We start from the raw sequence: 20,569 nt of genomic DNA, 5'->3' as shown, positions 1-20,569 counted from the left end.
TGATCACTGTCATTCATTTAGGGCACCTGAATGTTCAGGGCTCCAGGGATGAACAGTCTTCATATGAAAAGTTAAAACAATATGATAATGCTGGCCGAGCACAATGGCTCACACCTGTAATCCCAGCAGTTTGTGAGGCCGAGGCAGGTGGATCACTTGAGGTCAGGAATTTGAGACCAGCCTGGCCAAACATGGCGAAACCCCATCTGTACTAAAAATACAAAAATTAGCCTGGCATGGTGGCGCACGCCTGTATTCCCAGCTTCTTGGGAGGCTGAGGCACAAGAATCACTTGAACCCAGGAGGCAGAGATTGCAGTGAGCTAAGATCGCACCACTGCACTCCAGCCTGGGGAACAGAGCAAGGCGCCATCTCAAAAAAAAAAAAAAAAAACCCAATACGATATGCTAGTGCTTCTTTATCATGGGTGACTTTACCGCCGCCCACCGCCCCTCCCCCCGCACTGGCAACATCTGGAAACATTTCTGGTACCACAGGTCAGGGGTGCTACCAGCATCTAGTAGGTAGAAGCTAAGGATGCTGCAAAACGCTACAGTGCCCTAGACACCCCCACACAGCAGACAACTGTCCCGCCCGAGACAGCAATAGTGTTGAGTTTGAGAAACACTCTTTAACACAAAGCTATACAACACCAGCAAAATGTAGGTGAACAACAACGTATATGCTAAAAAACAACGACTTAAAATCATCACTAGAAATTTTACAGAGTTATAAGATAAAATTCTAAATGGAATATCAATAACAGGACAGTAACAGGCGAGATACCAAAGAAAAATAAAGATGTCCAGTAAATATACGAAAATATGATCTTACTAATTAATTACAGACCAAAAAACCCAGTTGTTTCTTACTGAACAGATTGCCTAGGATTTTTCAAAAATTGGTTATATTCAGTGTTATCTATGGTATGGAGAATCAATGATACTTACTTTCTCTTGGGGGAAGGATAAGATAGGGAAAAATTGAAAAGAAAGTCTGTCGTACATCATAATTTGGAAGTTGCATATTCTTTGACATTGTGATTTTTCACTTCTTGGAACTTACCTAAGAAAATAGGTGGGTAATATCTATGCAAAAAGTTGTTCTTTACAGCATTTATTATGACAAGGAAAAACCTCCAAAATACAATACACTTTATATGGTGTGTTTAACTGTAGTAAAGTTGAGTATGGTCTCTTAAGAATCTGGCACCTTTCCCTACACATCTTTTTCACTTTTCTCAGTGCTATCCCTCTTCCAGTGAACCTTTATTGCAAGATTTAGGTAGCGTGTGTTTGATGTTGTAGGAGCCAGTGACATTCAAGGACGTGGCTGTGGTCTTCTCTGAGGAGGAGCTGCGACTGCTGGACCTTGCCCAGAGGAAGCTGTACCGAGATGTGATGCTGGAGAACTTCAGGAATGTGGTCTCAGTGGGTGAGGACAGGCATTCTCTGACTGAACATTGGCTCCCTCTGTTGTCTCTCTGTCCTTGGGTATACAGGGCTTTGGGGCTCTTGAACTGGTTTTCAGTTTTCTAATCATCCATCATAAGACAGATATGGCATTTTTAAAGTCTTTCTCCCCTGGCAAAAGTGTGTATTTTGTTAATGAACTATAAATTGACAGCATGACAACTATACAGTTTTATCCTTTCTCAAATTGTGGTCATCTCCAATTAGTAGGTCATGCTATACATTTGATGAATTATACCATTGGTTTTTTTAATGAAATAAAATTGGGTAGAAAATGTCAGAGCACTTGGCAATAACTGCACATTGCAGCAAAAAATATGTCCTGTTGCCAAGAAGAATGTGAGAGACAGTGGAGAGGATATGATGAAAACATTTTTTTTCCAGTAATTTATACTTATATCTGCATATCTTGGGTCTTTGCATGAAATATACTTCCTCCAGTGGGTCATGAATAGAAGTGTGGAAAACACTAGTTTTGATGTCTTGAAGACTAATTATAAACCTATGTCCTTGCCTTTTCACAGGGCATCAGTCCACACCAGATGGTCTACCCCAGTTAGAGAGAGAAGAAAAGCTGCGGATGATGAAGATGGCAACCCAGAGAGATAACTCCTCAGGTGAGGAGGGGCTGGGGCTGCTGGACTTTTTTCTGTTAGTCTTGGAGATATTCCAAGGTTGGTAAACAAAAATATGTGACAAAGGCATAGTCTAGAACAGTTTTTTTCCCCCTGATGAATATCTAATCTAATTCTAATTTATTGGGTGCTTTTGGATATATGTAGATCTGTATTCATTAACCCACTTAGTTTGTTCAGGATGCTAAAACAAAATACTACTGACTGGGGGATTTATAAACAACAGAAATTTATTTCTGACATTTCTGGGGGCTGGGAAGTCCAAGTTCAAGGCACCAGCAGATTCAGTGTCTGCTGAGGGCCCACTTCCTGATCCAATGACAGCACCTTCTTGCTGCATCCTTACATTGAAGGGGCAAGAAATCTCTCTCAGGCCTCTTTTATAAGGGCACTAATCCTATTCATGAAAGATCTGCCCTCATGACATAATCACCTTCCTAATGCCTTAGGAGTTAGGATTTCAACATACAAATGGCAAGGGCACACATATTGAGACCACAGCACTCACATCTAATGAAAGCTTGCTTTAGTTGTAATCAAATTGAATATCATTTCCCCCTTGTGCCTTTCCTGTAGCCGTTAACAGTGAATCTTGCTCACTTGGTGAAGAACTACTTTTTAGAATAAAGATTCTCATAGCCACTTTTAAGGCAAGTCCCCTATAAAAGAAAAACACTTTACACAAGGAAAAAATAATGTTTAGAGAATAGCTTTTAAGTCTTTCCCTTTAAAAATTTTCTTTGTGGCAGGCAACCATCCACCTCTTCCAAAGAGAGTTACAGAAAAGAATGTTACTTATCATTTTTGTCATCCCTATTCAAATATGGTATGTATGGCAATGCCTTTAATTTCTACAAAATTAGCCACTAAGCCAATAAATGTTATAGAAGATAGCCATCAAATAAACATTAATTTTACATTATATAAACATTAAATAATATATAAACATTAAATAAACATAAATAGCCATTAAATAACCATTAAATAAAACATTATAAGTAGCCATTAAATAAACATTAAATAAAAATGCTCAAGAAGGTAGATTTTAGTTTTCTCTTCATTGTAATAAGGGCCTAACATATCATTTTCAATTAGAAACATTATAACCTGGGCAAAATAGGGAAATTGCCCTCCTAAAATTGACACATTCTCAGGAAGACCAAAAAAAGTCACATTTAAGAGTGAAAACTTGCAGTGAGGCATGCTGGCTCACGCCTGTAACCCCAGCACTTTGGGAGGCTGAGGCGGGTGGATCACCTGAGACCAGGAGTTCCAGGCCAGCCTGGCCAACATGGTGAAACCCCGTCTCTACTAAAAATACAAAAATTAGCCAGGCATGGTGGCAGCACCTGTAATCCCAACTACTCGGCAGGGCTGAGGTAGGAGAATCGCTTGAACCTGGGAGGTGGAGGTTGCAGTGAGCCTAGAGCGCGCCATTGCACTCCAGCCTGGGCAACAAGAGTGAAACTCCATCTCAAAAATAAATAAATAAAAATAAAAGTGAAAACTTGCAAAGTATATACAGACATGACAAACTACGTAGGCTTCAATGTAAAGGAAACATTTTTCTGTTTTCCAAGTTTCCATTATTACAATATAACTTTCTATTTGAACAATTTGTTTGATTAAGAAATTAATACCTTTCTTAATCATTTAAGCTAGGAGGTTTCAAACTTTTGAGTATGAGTTACAATAAGAAATACATTTTGGCCGGGCACGGTGGCTCACGCCTGTAATCCCAGCACTTTGGGAGGCCTAGGCAGGCGGATCACAAGGTCACGAGATCAAGACCATCCTGGCTAACACGGTGAAACCCCATCTCTACTAAAAATACAAAAAATTAGCCGGGCGTGGTGGCGGGTGCCTGTAGTCCCAGCTACTCATGAGGGTGAGGCAGGAGAATGGCATGAACCCGGGAGGCGGAGATGGCAGTGAGCCGAGATCGCACCACTGCACTCCAGCCGGGGCAACAGAGCAAGACTCTCTCAAAAAAAAAAAAGAAAGAAATACATTTTATATCATAAACAATACAAACATTCACATATGGGTAGATGTGTGTGTGTGTGGCCTTAAACAAGAATTTATGCAGAGAAATACATATACTGCTTACAAAACACGTCTAATATTTTTCTGTTCTGTTAATGCTTGTCACAAGCTGCTGAATTAATTTCAAACTCACTAATAGTCCTAGCCTTCAGTTTGAAAAACAATGGCATGATCCATATAGAAAAATGTATTTACATCCATCCATTTTTAAGTCTGCTTTCAGAGACAACATTATTCCCGAGGCTCTAAATATTGACTCCTACTTGAAAAAGGAAAAATTTCAAAAACAGAACAAAAATTTCAGAAGCAATCAATCACTGGATCCCCTGGCCACTTTTCTGCCTTACGATTTTATTTTTTCCTAAGTAATTCTTACCATGTTTTTGTGATCAGCATGATTTTCTCATCAGCACCATCCACTTAGCTTAGCCCTGCATCTGGTGAAACCTTTAAACTTCCCAGAGGAATCGCTGTTTCCAGTCCCTTTCCCATTATGCATAGTTCACTTGAAAAAGTTCTTTCACTTTTGTAATTTGGCTCAAAGTCTCCCAGAGAAGACAAGTGGGAATTCTTTTATTCAACACATCTATTGAACACTGTGTGTCAGGCAGAGCTCTTGGGTGATGATAAAGTGGTGAATGATATAAAATGCTTGTTCTCATGGATGGCAACATCCATTCAACAGAGACATAAAAAATAATAAAGGACATACATAGTTTGTCAGACGGTAATATGTGCTTTGTCAAAACAAAACAGGTGAATGGAAATTGCCAGGGATGTAAGGTAGATGGGGAGAATTTACTATTTGATATCGAGTGGGAAAGAGGCCCCCCTGGGCGTGGGGGCTCACAACTGTAATCCTAACACTTTGAGAGACTGAGGCAGGTGGATAGCTTGAGCTCAGGGGCTTGAGACCAGCCTAGGCAAGATGGTGAAACCCCATCTCTACAAAAAATACGAAAATTAGCCGGGCGTGGTGGTGTGCTTCTGTAGTCCCAGCACCTTGCGGGGATAAGGCAGAGAATCACTTGAGTCAGGAGGTAGAGGCTGCAACGAACCATGTTTGCACCACTGCACTCCAGCCTGGGTGACAGAGTGAGACCTTGTCTCAAAAAAAACAAAAAAACAAAAAGAGGGCCAGGCGCGGTGGCTCACACCTGTAATCCTAGCACTTTGGGAGGCCAAGGCAGGTGGATCACGAGGTCAGGAGTTCAAGATGAGCCTGACCAACATGGTGAAACCCCCCTGGTGGTTATGGAAACTTTAATTGCTATCAGGTTTTTGAATAATGTATGTTATTACCGTAAACCTCTTCTCCCCAGTGTTCTCATGGAGGATATTTCCTAGCAAGAGGTAAAGGACCACTATCTGTTTACACTCGAACTTTAGGTATGTAGGTCAGCAATCCCCAATCTTGGCACCAGGGACTGGTTTGTTGGAAGACAGTTTTTCCACAGACTGGGGTCGGGGGGATGGTTTTGAAATGGAACTGTTCTACCTCAGATCATCAGATCTCAGTTAGATTCTCATAAGGAGCACACAACCTAGATCCCTCGCACATGCAGTTCACAGTAGGACTCGTGCTCCTCTAAGAATTTGCACCACTGATCTGACAGGAGGCGGAGCTCAGGCGGTAATGCCCACTGGCCTCCTGCTCACCTCCTGCTGTGTGGCCCAGTTCCTAATGGGCCACGGACTGGTACTGGTCCACGGCCCACGGGTTGGGGGCCCTGACTTAGGTGATAAGGTATTTTCTGAAAAATGTGTGTCTTTCTAACTAGCACAGTGCCTCAAAATCTCCCAACCTTGGAATAAACTTCCAATAAAATAATCCCAGGCAAAAGTTTTTGAAAATTTATGTGTAGGAGTTTTACTAGACATTTTGAACAGGGCCACTTTGTTCAGATGTCTATGCAGTAGGCAAATTTTGTGGAAGCTATTCATTAGACATCTGCTATAGCAAAAAATGAGGCTTTTAGTAAGGTGCAATTTCTTGTTAAAGATTTCTTAGGAAACATGTTTCCTGTTCTGCAACCACCACATTTTTACCTGGTAGCTCACACAGAAATTTAGTGTGATTCTAAGCAGGTCTCATTAATGTGCAGTGAATGAGAACCTGGTGACTCCTTCTTGGTTTCTTGGTACATGTACATGATGATAAAGAGAAATGGAACCTTCCTCTGGTTCAATGAAGCCTGTGGGCCTGAGTTTATAAACTTGACATCCTGGAACAAAACATTATTCACATGCCCCATCTCCACATTTTCTTTATCCTTTTAGGAGGCAAGAATCTAAAAGAGATGGAGACTCTCCAAGAAGTAGGATTAAGGTACCTGCCTCATGAAGAGCTTTTCTGCTCCCAGATCTGGCAACAGGTTACAAGAGAGTTAACCAAGTATCAAGATTCTGTGGTAAATATTCAAAGAACAGGCTGTCATTTGGAAAAACAAGATGATTTGCACTATAAAGATGACGGTTTCAGTAATCAGAGTTCTCATCAAGTTCACCACAGAGTCCACACTGGTGAAAAACCCTACAAAGGAGAACAGTGTATGAAAAGTTTCAGCTGGAGCCCTCATCTTCAAATTAACCGAAGGGCTCATGCAGGAGAGAAGCCCTACAAATGTGAAAAATGTGATAATGCCTTCTGTCGATTTTCAAGTCTTCAAGCCCATCAGAGAGTCCACAGTAGGGCAAAATCATACACAGATGATGCAACTTATAGGAGTTTTAGCCAGAGGTCACATCTTCACCATCATCAGAGAGTTCCCCATGGAGAGAATCCGTACAAATATGAAGAGTGTGGGAGGAATGTTGGGAAAAGCGCACATTGTCAAGCTCCTCTGATAGTTCATATGGGAGAGAAATCCTATAAATGTGAGGAGTGCGGGGTCAGCTTTAGTCAGAGATCATATCTTCAAGTTCATCTGAAAGTTCACGCTGGAAAGAAACCGTATAAGTGTGAAGAGTGTGGGAAGAGCTTCAGTTGGCGTTCACGACTGCAGGCTCATGAGCGAATCCACACTGGCGAGAAACCATACAAATGCAATGCGTGTGGCAAGAGCTTCAGTTACAGCTCACACCTTAACATTCATTGTAGAATCCACACAGGAGAGAAACCCTATAAGTGTGAGGAATGTGGGAAAGGTTTCAGTGTGGGTTCACACCTTCAGGCCCATCAGATAAGCCACACTGGAGAGAAGCCATACAAATGTGAGGAGTGTGGGAAAGGCTTCTGCAGGGCCTCAAATCTTCTGGACCATCAAAGAGGCCATACTGGAGAGAAACCGTATCAGTGTGATGCATGTGGTAAGGGCTTCAGTCGTAGCTCAGATTTTAACATTCATTTTAGAGTCCATACAGGGGAAAAACCCTATAAATGTGAGGAGTGTGGCAAAGGCTTCAGCCAGGCCTCAAATCTTCTGGCCCATCAACGAGGCCACACTGGAGAGAAACCCTACAAATGTGGTACATGTGGGAAGGGCTTCAGTCGGAGCTCAGATCTGAACGTACACTGTAGAATCCACACAGGAGAGAAACCCTATAAATGCGAGAAGTGTGGTAAGGCCTTCAGTCAGTTCTCCAGCCTTCAGGTGCATCAGAGAGTTCACACTGGAGAGAAACCATATCAGTGTGCAGAGTGTGGGAAGGGCTTCAGTGTAGGTTCACAGCTTCAAGCCCATCAGAGGTGCCACACTGGAGAGAAACCCTATCAATGTGAGGAGTGTGGGAAGGGCTTCTGTCGGGCCTCAAATTTTCTGGCACATCGTGGAGTCCACACGGGAGAAAAACCATACCGATGTGATGTGTGTGGTAAGCGCTTCAGACAGAGATCCTACCTTCAAGCCCACCAGAGGGTCCACACAGGAGAGAGACCATACAAATGTGAGGAATGTGGGAAAGTCTTCAGCTGGAGCTCATACCTTCAAGCCCATCAGAGAGTTCACACTGGAGAAAAACCATACAAATGTGAGGAGTGTGGGAAGGGCTTCAGTTGGAGCTCAAGTCTTATCATTCATCAGCGAGTCCATGCTGATGATGAGGGTGACAAGGACTTTCCTTCATCAGAGGATTCACACAGGAAAACTCGATAAAATATGTTTTACTATCTCAGATGGGTGCTGAAATATTTTAATAATCAGAGCTATCATAGACAAAACATTTGTTTTATAGAGTCAGTAGTTCAGCCAAGTGATTGGGAGACCACACAGCAGAGAAGCCTCACAAGAGTGGAGACATGTGGACTGCATTCAGAACACTGACCATTAGCTGATACATGCAGACAAGAGAATTAGGAAGGATGAGTCTGATCTGGAGTAAACCAGAAGTACTAAGATGGAAATGCTGAATTCTATTCCACTAGAATATAAGATCCAAGAGGGTAGGGACTTTGTTGACTACCAAATCTACTCTGCGTTTTCAGTGCCTAACACGTTGTAATTTTTCAGTAATGTTTGAAATTACTGTCATATTTGAAATTCAGTAATATTTGACATTTTTATCTCTAAAAGTTTCTCTAAAATTGTACTCAGAAGAAGAATTCTGCAAGGCTTGGAGGATATATAAGTTAGTCATATGGCCTGATTTTCCCATTTTTGCAGATCTCGTGGACGAGTGCTTATCAAACTGAAGGTTGCAGCTTGTTAGTGGGTCCAGAAATCAGTTTCTGGCTAGCAACTAGAAGTTTTGTATGTTAACAGTACTTTATTGAGGTGTAATCTGCATGCAGTAACATGCACAAGTCTCAAGTTCATGGCTTCCTGAATTTTGACAAATGCAATCATCACCAAGATCAATGTATACAATATGTCCATCAAACCAAAAAGTTTTCTTGTGCCCATTTCCAGTCAATCCCACCTCCAGTGCCAAGTATTATGATTTCTATACCATAAATTAATTAGGTCTGTTCCTGAGCTTCCTATGGATTTAGTATGTACTCTTATATCTGGATTCTTATGATCAAATGTATGATCATCTCAGTAGATTCAGAGAAAACATTCGACAAAATTCAGCATCCACTCATGATGAAAAAATTCTTCAATGAGATAAAAGGCATCCATGAAAATCATACAAGCTAACATTCTTTTTTTAATTAGGGAATAATTTATATACAGTGTAACTGACTCTAATGTATCATTATGCATTTTGGCAAGTGCTGCTATGTGAACACCACCATCACAATCAAGATATTCTACAGTTCTAGTACCCCCTGCCCTGAAACTTGCTTGTTCTGTTTAGTCAGCTCCTCTCCCCATCACCAGCCCTTGTCAACCACTGACTCATTTTCTGTCTGTATAGTTTATATCATTTCCAGAATGTCATATAAATGGAATCCTAGAGTATGTTTCCTTTGGAGTCTGGCACCTTTCACTTAATGCTTCTGAGACTCATCTGTCTTGTTGCATATATCAGTACAGAAGTCATTTCTTTTATTGCTGAGTAGTAGTCTGTCATATGGATGTTCCACAGTTTGTTTATCCGTTTATCACTGGTGGGATACTTGGGTTTTCAGTTTTTAGTGATTATGAAGAAAGCTGCTGTCAACATTTGCAAACAGTTTTGTGTGTCCACATTTTCTTTGTCTTAGTAAATATCTAGGAGTGGAATTGCTGGGTTGTATGGTAACAGTATACTTATCTATGAAAAACTGACAGACTTTTCTAAAATAACTGTACCATTTTACATTCCCACCACCAGTGTATGAAAGTCCCAGTTCCTTAACTTCACTGACAACTGGTGTGTCAGGGTTTGGTTTCATTTTTATTTTGTTATTAGGATTTCAAAGGTTTATAGTGGGATTTCATTTTGGTTTTAATTTACACTTCCCTAATGACCATTGAGCATCTTCACTGCTTGTTTGCTATCCATATGCCTATTTTCTTTTGTGAACTATGTTCAAATCTTTTGTCCATTTTTTTAAAACCTGGATTGTTTCTTACTGATTTTTGAGAGTTCTTTATATGTTCTGGATAGATATCTTTGTCAGTTATGTGTTTTGCAAATATTGTGTACCATTATGTGGCTTGTGTTTTTATTCCATTAACAGTATTTTTCGCACAAGAAACTTTTTTTAATGAAGTTCCTTTTTTGTCTTTGATGGATTGTGCTTTTGGTTTCAAATATAAGAACTCTGCCTAATCCAAGGTCACAAAGATTTTCTCCCACTTTTTTATCACAACTTTTATGTTTTCAGGCTTCATATTTAGGTTTATGATATATTTGAGTTAGCATTTATATAAGATGTGAATCTTTATATAAGGGAGGTCCACTATTTGCATATGAGAATCCAATTATTCTTTCAGTATTGCCATGGCACCTTTGTGAATCCATTAACAATACGTGTATGGGTCTTTTTCTGGCCTCAGTGCAGTTTCATTGTTTTATGTGTCTATCATTTTGCCAAATATTGCACATCTTGACTTTTGTATCTGTATGTAATGTCTTGAAAGCAGATAGTGTGAGTCTTCCAACTCATTATTTTATTTTGGCTATCAAATTTGTTTGCCTTGCCATAATTTCCAGAATCAGCTTTGTCATCTGTAAAAATAATTTGCTGGGATTTTTATTGAGATTGCAATGAATATATAGATGAGTCTGGGGACAATTGACATTTTAGCAATACTGAGAATGTTCTAAACCATAACACAGTATCTGCCTATTTGTTTAGGGCTTCCTTATTTCATCAATAATTTGTACTTTTAACATACAGATCCTGCACATACTGTATTAGATTTATACCTACATATTCCTTTTATGGGGTTCTGAATTAGTACTGTTTTTCAAATTTCAATTTCCAATTGTTTTTTTTCAATATATAGAAATACAGTTGATTGTTTTATATTGACCTTGTGTCCTATGATCTTGCTAAACTTAGTTATTGGTTTAAGTAGCTGTTCAATTGATTGCTTGGGATTTTCTGTGTAGACAATCTTGTCATCTAAAAAAAAAAAAAAAAAATTTGTTTTTCCCTCCCAATCTATATGCCTATTACAGCATCTCTACTATGATGTGGGGAAACTCCTTCCAAGGTTAGGTTTGTATGTCAAAACTCCTGACGGTAGTCTGTTGGAATGATGAAAGAAAGATGATTACAGGGGTGGGAGGGCTGTCCAAGAAAAGGTCCAAAACAGGAAGAATAGTCAGTGTCCAGGCAGTTTATAAAAGGGGATGTCCTGTCAGCACAGAGTTTAAAAGAGGTGGTGGAGGGCATATGCACTTGTGGAGCAGTAAGTGAACCTCATCAGGATTGTGAGGGAGCCTGGACATAGGCAAGAGATGCTTATAGGTGGCTTGCATTAAGTCAAACTCCAAGTTTCCTCCAGTCTTCACAATTCACCCCTGATGTTTGGGTTAGCACAGCAAGCTCCCAGGTTTCCCATAAATAAACTTGCATTTGAGAGAGGCCAAATATGCAAAGTTGACCCAGTAAAATTAGGCCAGCAATTATAATAGCTCCATGAAAGATAATGTGGTGCCAGATAATGTTAATCAGGCAGAAGGAGGCAGTCAGGAGAAGAAATGGGGATTCAGAAACTCTTGCCACATTTTAGTAACTTAGTAACATCGTTAACTGTTTGGGTTTGTTGTTTTATCTATTGAATGATTCTGGAAAGCTTTCCTGTTTTTACTGACCTTCACGCAGCCAGAGGTTCCTTCAGAGGGCCACCTTGAGATGCCACTAGTCTAATGCAGTATTTTATCAACTACCATGACAGCTACAGAGCTTTATCTCATTAAGGGCTTCTAAATCTTGGGCCGTTTGGTATATATGGTCTGCCAGGAATTGTGACGTTGTTTGGCTGGCAGCTCTAAGAATGAAGTCTGCTACAGAATTGAAAAGATCTAGACTTATGCCTATTATACCAAAGATTGTGATGAGGCCCAATTTATAATACACAAAAAGGTGGCCCGGTATCCCCTTTTATGGGAAGGGCATTCACCAGTGCATACGTGTGAGGCCCTTGTACTTTCAATGGCTTTATATAATATCAATCGTCGATAGAGGGCAGGAAAGGTGGGACTGTGAAGGTAAAGTTCATGAGGAAGAACCTGGTGAGGTTGAGGGTGCCTGGGGAAGTAAAGGAGCTGGAGGGTGACCAGAGAGGATGGCGACTGGTTAGTAGTATGGGTATCACATACCTCCAAGAGTGTGGAAATTAGTTGTATGAGTGGTTACCCAGGTTGGGACGCCTGCTGGCAGGCCCAGCATTGTTGGAGTTTTATCTCTTGGATGACATGTTCTGTTACTGTTTCACATGTATTATCTGGCAAGTTGAAGAAAGTAGGATGTGGTGTCATGATGAAGGAATAGTGCAGAGTGAAGCATGGATTGTTGGACAATGGGACTGGCGTGGATGTGGTTGTGGAGGTCACTGTGGAGACCATAGAGGGGTAGTTATCATGTCCATGTCCCAACTGTTAAGCATGAAGGGAGGTATAGTTTTAAAGGCTTTTGTGTGGGGTTCATTTCACCCAAAGGATGAAATTAAGTGGTGTGGCACCAATGGGTATAAGTTGGCTAGTTTGTAGGGCATTGGCTTACACCAAAAGGGCATCACATGAGGAGCCAATAGAATGGGACAAGGACAAATCTAATCTGCAGTTCCTTGATGCAGCAGAGTAGGTCATTGGCAATGGTAGGACCCTGTGTGCTGTCATTCATCAGGGTTTGGATATATCTTGATAAGGGCCTGCCAGTAAGCTTTAGCTTCTTGCAGAGTGTAATTACATTGTGCAGGACAGGAGAATACATAACTGTAGACAGCTATATAGCAGGCAATGTGGGAGCTTCAGTTAAGTGTGAGGTTTTATGTTAATCTGGCTAGGTGTTGAGCTGTGTTTAATGATTTAGCTGAAGGTGTCAGAGGTTTCAGTTTTACCTTTCTCTAGTGTCCCTTCTTTTTCCTTCCCTGTTGTCTTTGAATTTCCCTAAGAACTTTAAAAATAGAATCTGTGTCTTGCAGCCTTCTCACTTTTATTATCCTGTTGTTATACAAGAGTCCTATTGATATGGTGGTAAAGTGTGGGGAGAGGGGAAGTGTTCTACAATCATATGATTTAATCTGTCTTTTAGTGGGCCTGAGTCCCTGGCCTGTGACCTTCAGACGCAGTTCTTAGTCTTTCTGTTTTCCCCTTAGGTGAGACAGGAAGGCCAGTTGACATACTGCCTTTCTCCCAAGTTATATAAGTATCTGGTAAAGTCATTTCCCTTGGATAGCAGTCCTTTGTTATGTGGAACACTCTCAGTGTATCTCAAACTAGTTACTTTTGTCCTCCTCCAAAACATGAGATTTTTCTTGTAAATTCACCATGAGAACCTAGTAGCATTACTGGAGGTAAATTCCATGAAAATGTGAGGCTCCCCCTAAGACTGCGTCCCTGGAAGATTTTTGAAGCTAGCCTCCAATGAATTCTCTAAATTACCAATTAAGCGTTCCTACCAGTAGCATTGCTAATTACCTATTACCAGCTCATTGGTAACACTTAGTTACCAACACTTAGTTACCAATTAGCTGGTAATACTTAATTACACTGCTAATAAATATTACCAATTAGCTGGTAATACTTAATTAGCAGTGTTATTGGTAACACTTAGTTACCAATATTCTTTCCCCGCCTAAATGGTCTTAACTTGGTCCTTCTGCTCCAAGTAAGCTGATCTCTATTTGCTTGTCTCTCCAGATTTAGGGCTGGTGGTTTGCCTTGTGACCTCTATTATCTGACAGATCCAGAAAAAATTAATTTATTTAGTTTTTTGTTGTTGTGAGGATGGGAGTGATCCTCCCAGAAATCGGACTGACTTCCAGAAATTGGATTATCCATTTTTTTATTGTTGAGTTCTAAGAGTTTTTGTATTCTAGATACAAGTCCATTGTCATATGTATGATGGGCAAATATTGTCTCCCTTTTAGTGGGCATCTTGTCACTTTCTTGATGGTATAATTTGCAGTAAAAAGTTTTAATTTTGATATACTCCTATTTATTATTTTGCTTGTGCTTTTGGTGTATCTAAAATATTGCCTATTCCAAGCTCATGAAGATTTGCCCCTGTGTTGTCTTTGAAGAGTTTTATAGTGTTAGCTCCTATGTTTAGGTCAGTGATCTGAGTTAATTTTTGTGTATGGTGTGGAATAGAGAACATATTCTATATAACTTGAATCCTTATAAAGCTTTTGAGATTTGTTGCATGGTCCAGGTTATGGCCTATCTTGACATATGTACTTGGAAAAATTGGGCAATTTGCTGTTGTTTGGCAGAATGTTATGTCAATTAAATTTAATTGGTTGATAATATTGTTCAAGTTTTCTCTGTCCTTATTGATTTTTCATCTATTCTATCAATTGTCAGCAGAGTATTACTATGTTTGACTATAATTGTTATGTCAATTTCTGTATAGTTTTACACATTTTTGTGTTTTTGGTCTTTTATCCAGTCTGTTGTTCATTCTGGGTCATTTCTACTGTTCTGTCTTCCGGTTTCCTTTTTCTTTCCTCTGTTCTTTCCTTTCTGCTGCTGAGTACATCCAATGAGTTTTTAATTGGTTCCTAAATTTCTCAGGAGTCAAAATTCCTTGGTGTTCCATTATATCTTTGATTTCTTTGCTGAGACATTCTATATTTTAATTTATTTCAAGCATGTTCATAATTATTGTCTGAAGCATTTTTAAGGTGGATGCTTTAAAATTCTTGTCAAATAGTTCTAATATTTCTATCATCCTAGTGTAGGCATCTATTGAGTCTTTTTCATTCAGTTTGAGATCTTCCTAGTTCTTGGTGTGATAAGTGATTTTCTGTCAGAACTGAACATTTTTGGTTTTCTGATCTGAGGCTCTGGATCATACCTAACAAAGTATCACCGATTGGGCAGCTTAAACAACACAAATTAATTTCCTTATAGTTCTGAAGGATAGAAGTCTGATATCAAGGTGTCAATAGTATTGTTTCTTGTGAGGTATCTCTCTTTGGCTTGTAGATGGCCATGTTCTTCTGGTAAACGTGCTACCTTCACACACCCTTTGTGTATCTGTGTCCTGATCTCCTCTTCTTTTAAGGATACCAGTCAGACTGGATTAGGGCCCACCCCAAAGACCTCATTTAACCTTAATTACCTCTTTAAAGACCTTATCTCCAAATACAGTCCACATGTTGAGGTACTGAGAGTTAGGACTTCAACATATGAACTCAGGGAGTGGAGAACACAATTCAGTTTATATCACCTGTTCTCCTCTGACATCACTGTGGTAGGGGAAGTGGATCCTGCCTCATTATTATTAGGTGGTGACAGAAATCCAGATTTCCCACTCAGCCTCCATTGATACCCACAGGGGGGCTCATTACTAGTGGCAGGGGTGGGAGTTCCGGTTTCCCACTAGACCTCCACTGATTTCAATTTGGAGGGAACGGAGTGCCTTATTACTGCACTCCATGTGGCTTCTACTGTTAGCACTGGGTTGAGGGGTGGGGAGGAAAGTCCTAACTCTCCAGGTAAAAGTGGAAGCATGGGTCTTTGCTGGCATGCTGGGGATAGTGCTGAAGCTTTTTCCTGTGGTGTTTTGACTAGAGCATGGCAGTAATTGTCTAAAAGTTTTCCTTCTTGCTAGGCTGCCCTCTTCCTTGTCTTTTGGCTAAGGACAGCAGGCTTTTGCTGGGACTTTTTTGTCTGTGCCCATTGGTGTATTGGGACTGCTAGCTTCTTTGGCTTTAAGTCTGGCACAAAGGAGGCACAAAGAAAACCAAGGGAACTCAGCACCAGTCTACCTTTTCTCTACCACTCAGTCTTCTTTTTCTCTTTTTTTTATAACTAATACCCAGGGTTTTTATTGTACTTAGCTGGACGAACAGAAAAAAGTACATCTATTCCATCTTCCTGGAGGTCCCTTCTCAATTTTCTTTTTCTTTTTTTGGCGGGGGAGACAGAATCTCACACTTTCTCCCAGGCTGGAGTGCAGTGGCACAATCTCAGCTCACTGCAACCTCCACCTCCTGGGTTCAAGTGATTCTCCTGCCTCGGCCTCCCAGGTAGCTCGGACTACAGGCACGTGCTCCCATATCTGGCCAATTTTTGTATTTTTAATAGAGACGGGGTTTTGCCATGTTGGCCAGGCTGGTCTCTACCTCCTGGCCTCAAGTGATCCACCCACCTCAGCCCCCCAAAGTGCTGGGATTACAGGCATGAGCCACCACACCCAGCCTTTTCACAATGTTTAAAATACCAATTTTCCTGGAAAGTACCCACATATTGAATGCAATTCCAATCAAAATGACAATGCCACAAACATCCCCATTCATGTATTTTGGTGAATATGTATACACACACACACTTTTGGGTTAAAGGTAAGAATGGAACTGCTAGGTTATAGCAAATGCATATATTCAAATTCAATAGATCTTGCCAAATAGTTTTCCCAAGTGATTGTATCAATTTATACACTCACCAGTAGACTACGATATTAAGTTTCTTTGACCTTAAAATTCATTTTCTTATTTTGAAAGAAAACATTTCTGTGGGCTCTTGGTACTTTGCCCATTCTGCCCAATGGATAAGTAGGCCATAGTAGTATTTACCTTGGACAAATCAGCCAGATACGTATTTTAAGTGAGAGGATGGCACTTGGGCATGGGAAATTTCAGAGTGGGAGTTGGAGTGAAGGGAGAGGGCTTAAAAAATTTACATAATCTCAAAATCTGAAACAAACCATTTCATGTCCAAAGTAACACACTTAGAAACAAACCATAATCAGGACTACAACCCCATCCATGGTCTCACACAATGAATTCCACAATGTCACAGAGTGAAAACACAAAACACACAGGCATTCTTTCTCTAAAACCAATGCACACTTAACGCCTGCTGTGCTCCTGAGCTGCCTAATGGGTGCTGGCTCTACCTGGGAGCGCGAAAAACAAAAGCCCCTCTCCTCAGCTCACACCTAGAGTACCAACTGTGGACCATACTCTGGAGCTCGCCAACTTCTCCTCTCACACGCAGGTTTGAGGCTTTGAGGTGTGCATGCCCATGCTCTGCCTTCTCCAGCCAAGACTCAAGATTCCACTCGCCGTCTCTAAACATACAGGATGACCTGAAATCATAGCCCTTAATAGAGCAAGTCAACCAACGGTACAGATGGTCAAGCTCTCGCGCATGTGCCCTCCCAGCATAGGCTACCGAATGGCGGGCGCCGTGGACATGGTTATTTACCACGGGACATGTAAAACACTCCTGTGGTAATTCTGATTTGCAACTAAATATGAGAACTAGTGACTTTCTCTTTGTCTACTCATAAATCTTACATCCTCCTGTGCACTTTCGTAATTTTCTGAGCCCTTCTTGTCTTTTAAAAATTGCATGGCAGTATTTTAGAATTTTCTGAACTCTTTTACTACTAACAGATACACTTTTTAGTTTATCACTGTTTTTAATATAGATGTCCTCTCCCTACTCCTATTATTGGAAAATAGCATTTGTTTGTTTTTTCATTTTCTTCCAGACTTTGATTTCACAACTGAAAGTGACAAGTTATCTTCGGAAAAAAGAAATTGTGAAGTAAATGCATACCATCAGGAGACATGGAAAAGAAATAAAACCTTCAACCTTATGAGGTTTATTTTCAGAAATGACCCACAGTACACAATTGAATTTGGGAGACAACAGAGACCTAAAGTGGGATGTTTTAGTCAAATGATATTCAAAAAACATAAATCCCTTCCTCTACATAAAAGAAATAACACGAGAGAAATCATATGAGTGTAAGGAATATAAGAAGGGCTTTAGAAAATATTCACACCTTACTGAACATCTGAGAGACCATACTGGTGTGAGACCCTATGAATGTAATGAATGTGGAAAAGCATTTGTAGTTTTCCAGCATTTTATTAGACATCGAAAAATCCACACTGATTTGAAACCCTATGAGTGCAATGGATGTAAGAAGGCCTTTAAGTTTTATTCACAGCTTATTCAGCTCAGATAATTCATACTGGTAGGAAACCCTATGAATGTAAGCAATGCGGGAAGGCTTTTAGACGTCATTCTCACCTTACAGAACATCAGAAAATTCATATTGGCTTGAAACCCTTTGAATGTAAGGAATGTGGGGAAATGTTTAGATTATATTGACATATGTGTCTGCATCAGAAAATTCATCATGGTGTGAAACCCTACAAATGTAAAGAATGCAGAAAGGCTTTTGGTCATCGTTCAAGTCTTTACCAACATAAGAAAATTCATTCTGATGAGAAACCATATACATGTGAACAATGTGAAAAGGCCTTTGTTCGCAGCTATCTACTTGTGGAACATCAAAGAAGTCATACTGGTGAGAAACCTCATGAATGCATAGAATGTGGAAAGGCTTTTAGTAGGGGCTCAAGCCTTCTTAAACATAAGAGAATTCATAGTAGTGAGAAACTCTATGATTGTAAGGATTGCGGAAAGGCCTCTTGTAGAGGCTGTCAACTTACACAGCATCAGAGAATTCATACTGGTGAGAAGCCACATGAATGTAAAGAATGTGGGAAGACTTTTAAGCTTCATTCATATCTTATTCAACATCAGATAATTCATACTGATTTGAAGCCATATGAATGTAAGCAATGTGGGAAGGCCTTCAGTCATGTTGGAGACCTTAAGACACATCAATCAATTCATTCTGGGGAGAAACCCTATGAATGTAAGGAATGTGGAAAAACCTTTAGACTTAATTCTCAACTAATTTATCATCAGATAATTCATACTGGTTTGAAACCCTGTATATGTAAAGAATGTAAGAAGGCCTTTCGTTCTATCTCAGGTCTTTCTCAACATAAGAGAATTCATACTGGTGAAAAACCCTATGAATGTAAAGAATGTGGTAAGGCCTTTAGTCGTAGTGATCGACTTACTCAACATCAGAGAATTCATACTGGTGTGAAACCACACAAATGCAAAGAATGTGGTAAGGCCTTTAGTCATTGCTATCAACTTAGTCAACATCAAAGATTTCACCATGGTGACAGGCTCTTAGTGTAATGAGAGGGAAAGCCTTTAGCCATGGCACATTTTTATTGTTGTCACTATTATGATGCTATAGTGAAGATTAAACTAGTTAATATAGAATATAAATACTTGGAAAGGCATCTGGCACATAGTATTTGCTTACTAAATACATTATTTTTATGACAATTGTTAGAATTACTAAAAGTAAATTTTATAGAAGGAAGACCCTATGAGTGTGATATTTTGAAAATGTTCTATCATCACTTCATATAATTTATTCTGGACAAAATCCTGTAGAATATATTAAATGAGAAATTTTTAAATTCAGAATTCATACCCCTGAAGATTAATGCTGGAATAAATACTGTGTATTTATTGAATAATGAAAGGATAGCTGTTGAAAATTAGAGAGTGGTTTAAAGAAATTTTTTCACAAATCCTATAATACAGATAACATACAATTTGCATCCTCTACAGTTAAAATAAATTAAAAATGAACAGTTAGGTAGCCAGAAGACAGATATTAACTTGGAAAAGTTTTCCCTAAGTTTATGAAAATGTTAAGATTTACATACTTACAGAAAAGGTAACTGTTTACAGTGGTGCAGTGAAGGCTTGTTTGCCCTTCACCTAGTTTCAGTACATCTGATGTCTCTCTTTTTTATGTGTATACTAACACATATATACACACAAATACATATACACCCATGCATGTCTCATGTCTATGTATATACACAGACACATATATATATCATACTTATTACACATGAATATATATATTACATACATCATTTTTCCTGTTTTTTGAGTGAATGTTTTAGGTATCATTCACCTCTAAAAAAGGCAACATACAACTGCTAGGATCAAAGATAATCTTCTAGATGTCTACTAAACCATTGTCACAAAAAAATTAACAGTAACCCTGTAATGTCTTAAAATATTCACTCCATTTGCAAATTTCTCCAGTTTTTAAAATAACGTCTTTTAGCACAGGCTTTTTCACAAGCCAAGAACCAAACTAATCTCATATATTTTATATGATTATGGCTTACTAAGTCTCTTTTAGTCAAGAGCCTACCCTTCATCATTTTGTGACACAGACTTTTTGAAGACTTTAGATTTGACCTAAATAGTGTTGCACATCCTGTGTTTGTATTATTGTTTCTGGAGGTGTGATTAACTTGTTTCTTTGTCCTCTATAATTACTGTGACCTGGAGGTTATGATTAGAGGCTTGATTGGGTTTCAGATTAAACATTTTTAAAAGACTACTTCATAGATAGTATCATGTACTTAATATTGTAAAATACCAGGTGGCCTACAAGTGAAACTATGTTTTATCCCTTGATTCACGTATTGACCACCAGCTCCTTCCATTGTATGGCTGAATTTTTTCTTTGCAATTAAATAAGTAATCCATGGAAAGTCATGTTGGAAATTTAAA

At 39.5% G+C, this 20,569-nt stretch overlaps 2 protein-coding genes across 5 annotated transcripts in view; both read left to right on the top strand.

The window, feature by feature from the left end:
• Positions 1 to 9,004, top strand: part of ZNF45 (zinc finger protein 45) — an 18,873-nt gene extending 9,869 nt beyond the window's left edge. For 2 of the 4 annotated variants that reach the window (XM_030796533.1, XM_030796534.1), the window contains exons 5-7: positions 1,308 to 1,434; positions 1,997 to 2,089; positions 6,434 to 9,004. In XM_030796533.1, the coding sequence (XP_030652393.1) occupies positions 1,308 to 1,434; positions 1,997 to 2,089; positions 6,434 to 8,247 (2,034 nt within the window). In that variant the 3' untranslated portion in view covers positions 8,248 to 9,004. Of the gene's footprint in view, positions 1 to 1,307; positions 1,435 to 1,996; positions 2,090 to 2,407; positions 2,934 to 6,433 lie in introns of those variants that run through there. The other 2 variants (XM_030796535.1, XM_030796536.1) reach the window with 2 other exon arrangements.
• Positions 8,452 to 20,569, top strand: ZNF404 (zinc finger protein 404). Its single transcript, XM_030796537.1, is given in 4 exon segments — positions 8,452 to 8,534; positions 17,640 to 17,877; positions 17,879 to 18,111; positions 18,114 to 20,569. Coding segments are annotated over 4 exon segments (1,563 nt in total). The 5' UTR covers positions 8,452 to 8,488; the 3' UTR covers positions 19,160 to 20,569.

The sequence above is a fragment of the Nomascus leucogenys genome, chromosome 17, assembly GCF_006542625.1.
Source record: "Nomascus leucogenys isolate Asia chromosome 17, Asia_NLE_v1, whole genome shotgun sequence".
Classification (NCBI taxonomy): Eukaryota; Metazoa; Chordata; class Mammalia; order Primates; family Hylobatidae; genus Nomascus; species Nomascus leucogenys.
The sequence above is the reverse complement of the archived record's forward strand: the minus strand, read 5'-3'. Positions and strand labels throughout refer to the sequence as shown.